At 31.4% G+C, this 2,854-nt stretch overlaps 1 protein-coding gene across 1 annotated transcript; it reads left to right on the plus strand.

Moving 5' to 3' along the window:
• Positions 1-266: 266 nt before the first annotated feature.
• Positions 267-2,167, plus strand: mRpL19 (mitochondrial ribosomal protein L19). Its single transcript, XM_018521152.1, has 4 exons — positions 267-454; positions 892-1,327; positions 1,554-1,832; positions 1,915-2,167. The coding sequence occupies exons 1-4, from the start codon at positions 391-393 to the stop codon at positions 2,042-2,044; spliced, it is 909 nt and encodes a 302-aa protein (XP_018376654.1). The 5' UTR covers positions 267-390; the 3' UTR covers positions 2,045-2,167.
• The last annotated feature ends 687 nt before the right edge of the window (positions 2,168-2,854 follow it).

The raw sequence follows: 2,854 nt of genomic DNA on the forward strand, positions 1-2,854 counted from the left end.
TCCTATTGGTTGATGTCACACGCTCTACCAATAGGAGAGCGCAAAACGCCATTAATCCAACCCAGGTTGGTGCAAACCCGGTCGGGCCGAAAACGCTAGTAGACGGGCCTTTAGGGCCTGAGCACAATAGAGGAAAAGGAATTAGATATTAAGATTTTGACCTATCAGAAACTGATTACATCGGAATACACGGTTTCTGATAGGTTGAAATCTTAATATCTAATTCTTGTTCCTCTATTGTGCGCAGGCCCTAAACGTAGTAATAGAGAGAAGATTAGAATTAAACTCCGAGCTTCACGAAAATAATTATTTTTTTAAAAGAGAAAGAAAGATTTGTGCGTGTCTAAATGAATGTATGAAAATAACTAATAGAAGATAACAATTAAAACAATGGTTGTGATATCAAAAATTTTCTCTCGCGATTACGGTAGACTGCAAGCAGCGAAAATAATACGTAGGTTATGTTAGATTTTGATCACATTCTATCCTGTATTTTTTCAATCTTTCTCAATTTGCTGTACAATAATGAAACAAATTTATTAAATTACTTTATCGGCAACAATGACATTCACAAAAGTGAAATTAAATTTTTCTAAAATTAAAATTTTTTATTTTATTGTTTTAAAAGATTATTTAAAAGATTTCTTATAATGAGGATATTGCTATGATTAAAATGAGAGTAAACATATTTGAGATAAATTTTCACAATTTAAAAAATATTTTTTACTATGTGTCATTCATTTATTCCTAAATTTTTTCATTTCTTTTTACCTTCTCTTTTGTGATGTTGAAGAATTTGATTGTTATATGACAATATCAAAGCACGACTTTGTTGGTATCACATACATAAAAAGTTTTAATTATTAAGGCTATATAAAGTTGTTTTTTTAGGCTATGCAATTAGAGGAAATTCTTCCATAACCACTCAAGATTCAGTACAAGAATCGCAAAATAATAAGATACCAGAAAAAAACATTGAACAGAAGAAAACGATACCTGATAGATATCGATTTATATATCCTGAATTTTTACCAGATCCAGATCCCAAGTATCGTAACTCACTCCGAGAAAAGTTGGAGCGTATGGATATGATGGCAAGGCGCATGCATATAGCGATACCCGAGTTCTATGTTGGTTCTATATTAGCTGTAACTTATTCTGAACCACATGCTCCTGGAAAAGTTAATAAGTTTGTTGGCATATGTATCGAGAGGAAAGGATCTGGTTTGAGAGCCAAATGTGTACTGAGAAATGTGGTCAATAATCAAGGAATCGAAGTAATCTATGAGTTATATGATCCTGCAATACAGAAGATAGAATGTCTTAGGTAAATATAATTATTGGCTGCGTTCAGCAGAACAGGCAATTGTAAGATTCTTTGACATAATTGGTTATACATTCAAATCCAGTGAAGAATTGGGGGAAGAACTAATCATATTTAAAAAATCTTACAATATTTATGTGTGCAAAGCTGTTTTTCCTGTTGTACAGTCATTTACATAAATTGCTCTGAAATGTTTCTTTTCGATGATTCTACATGATATATACTTTAGGCTTGAAAGAAGATTGGATTCGCATCTACGATATCTGCGGGATGCACCAGCAGAGTATAGCACCTTCCCTTTCGACATGAAACCAGAGTATTTGCCAGAAGGTGCATCGGTACCCGTGAATAAGATCAAAGTGCAACTTAATCCACGCCCATGGTTGGAGAAATGGGAGCGTCAAGAGTTGGAAGGTATAACAGAGTTACAGCTTTCTGAGAGACGAATTATGAAAGCTAAAGCTACAGCAACACCATGGGAAAAGTACGATTTAATGAAAAAATACCGGTAAGAGAAAGCAAGACACATCTATCTTTTTATAATATTCTTTTTAACGATTATTCGTTCTAATTTATATCTTTTTATTTAGGGAAACTATCCCCGAGGAGGATCAAAATGAAATATTTAATGAAGTGTATACAAAATTACATGAAATGGAAATTACTAAACGTAGACAAAAACACAAGCGCACTTTCATACGTCCGCAAAAAACTGGGTAAATTTTTGATTATATATAGCATTTTTCAATCTATATAAGGAATTAGAATGAAATAAATATATTTGTTTTTTGTTATACAATTCTGTATCTTTGTAATGATATCCGCACTGTTATCATAATCCAGTATCGTAATTGTCATAGAAAAAATTAGGATTTTATACAATTATTGAATTCACATGAGTGAAAAACTTCATATTTGATTAAAGAGATTCTTTGTGTCTAATATTTCTTGTAAATCTATACAATTTCCAGATCAAACTAACTGTACGCCGATTATTTCGGTTAAGATGCTTATTAACATCAAATCATTACTTACAACAATAATATTAAATTGTTTGTCAATTTGTGATATTACTATTCTTGCTTCGGTTTAGGATTGTGTTTCAAACTGATAAATAAATAATAGCTTGATCTGGAAATTATATAAAATCATAAGAAATATTATTAGGCACAAAAAACTGTCTTGACTGAATGATGTTTTTCACTCGTGTGTATTTAAGCTTATAGGTCTATTTTCACTTAATATTAATTATTGAATTTATAAACAAAGTTTTTTAGTATTAATTATAAGAAAAAAAAAAGATAAATAGATTTTCTGCAGAAATACATCTCGTAAATATTAAATTTAAATAAAATGCATACACATACACACACACACACACACACACACACACACACACACACACACACACACACACACACACACACACACACACACACACACACACACACACACACACACACACACACACACACACACACACACACATATATATAATTCATAATTTCGACAAGTTTTTAATTATCGCTG

This window comes from Trachymyrmex cornetzi, unplaced genomic scaffold (assembly GCF_001594075.2).
Source record: "Trachymyrmex cornetzi isolate Tcor2-1 unplaced genomic scaffold, Tcor1.1 scaffold123, whole genome shotgun sequence".
In the NCBI taxonomy this organism is placed as follows: Eukaryota; Metazoa; Arthropoda; class Insecta; order Hymenoptera; family Formicidae; genus Trachymyrmex; species Trachymyrmex cornetzi.

What these genes read in the sequence shown, in the direction of transcription:
- mRpL19 (XM_018521152.1), top strand. Translation starts at nt 391, where the DNA reads ATGGTTGTGATATCAAAAATTTTCTCTCGCGATTACGGTAGACTGCAA. An exon ending in GCAAGCAGCGAAAATAATAC is followed by an intron (nt 455 to 891) that starts GTAGGTTATGTT and finishes TTGTTTTTTTAG; the next exon opens with GCTATGCAATTAGAGGAAAT. An exon ending in GATTTAATGAAAAAATACCG is followed by an intron (nt 1,833 to 1,914) that starts GTAAGAGAAAGC and finishes CTTTTTATTTAG; the next exon opens with GGAAACTATCCCCGAGGAGG.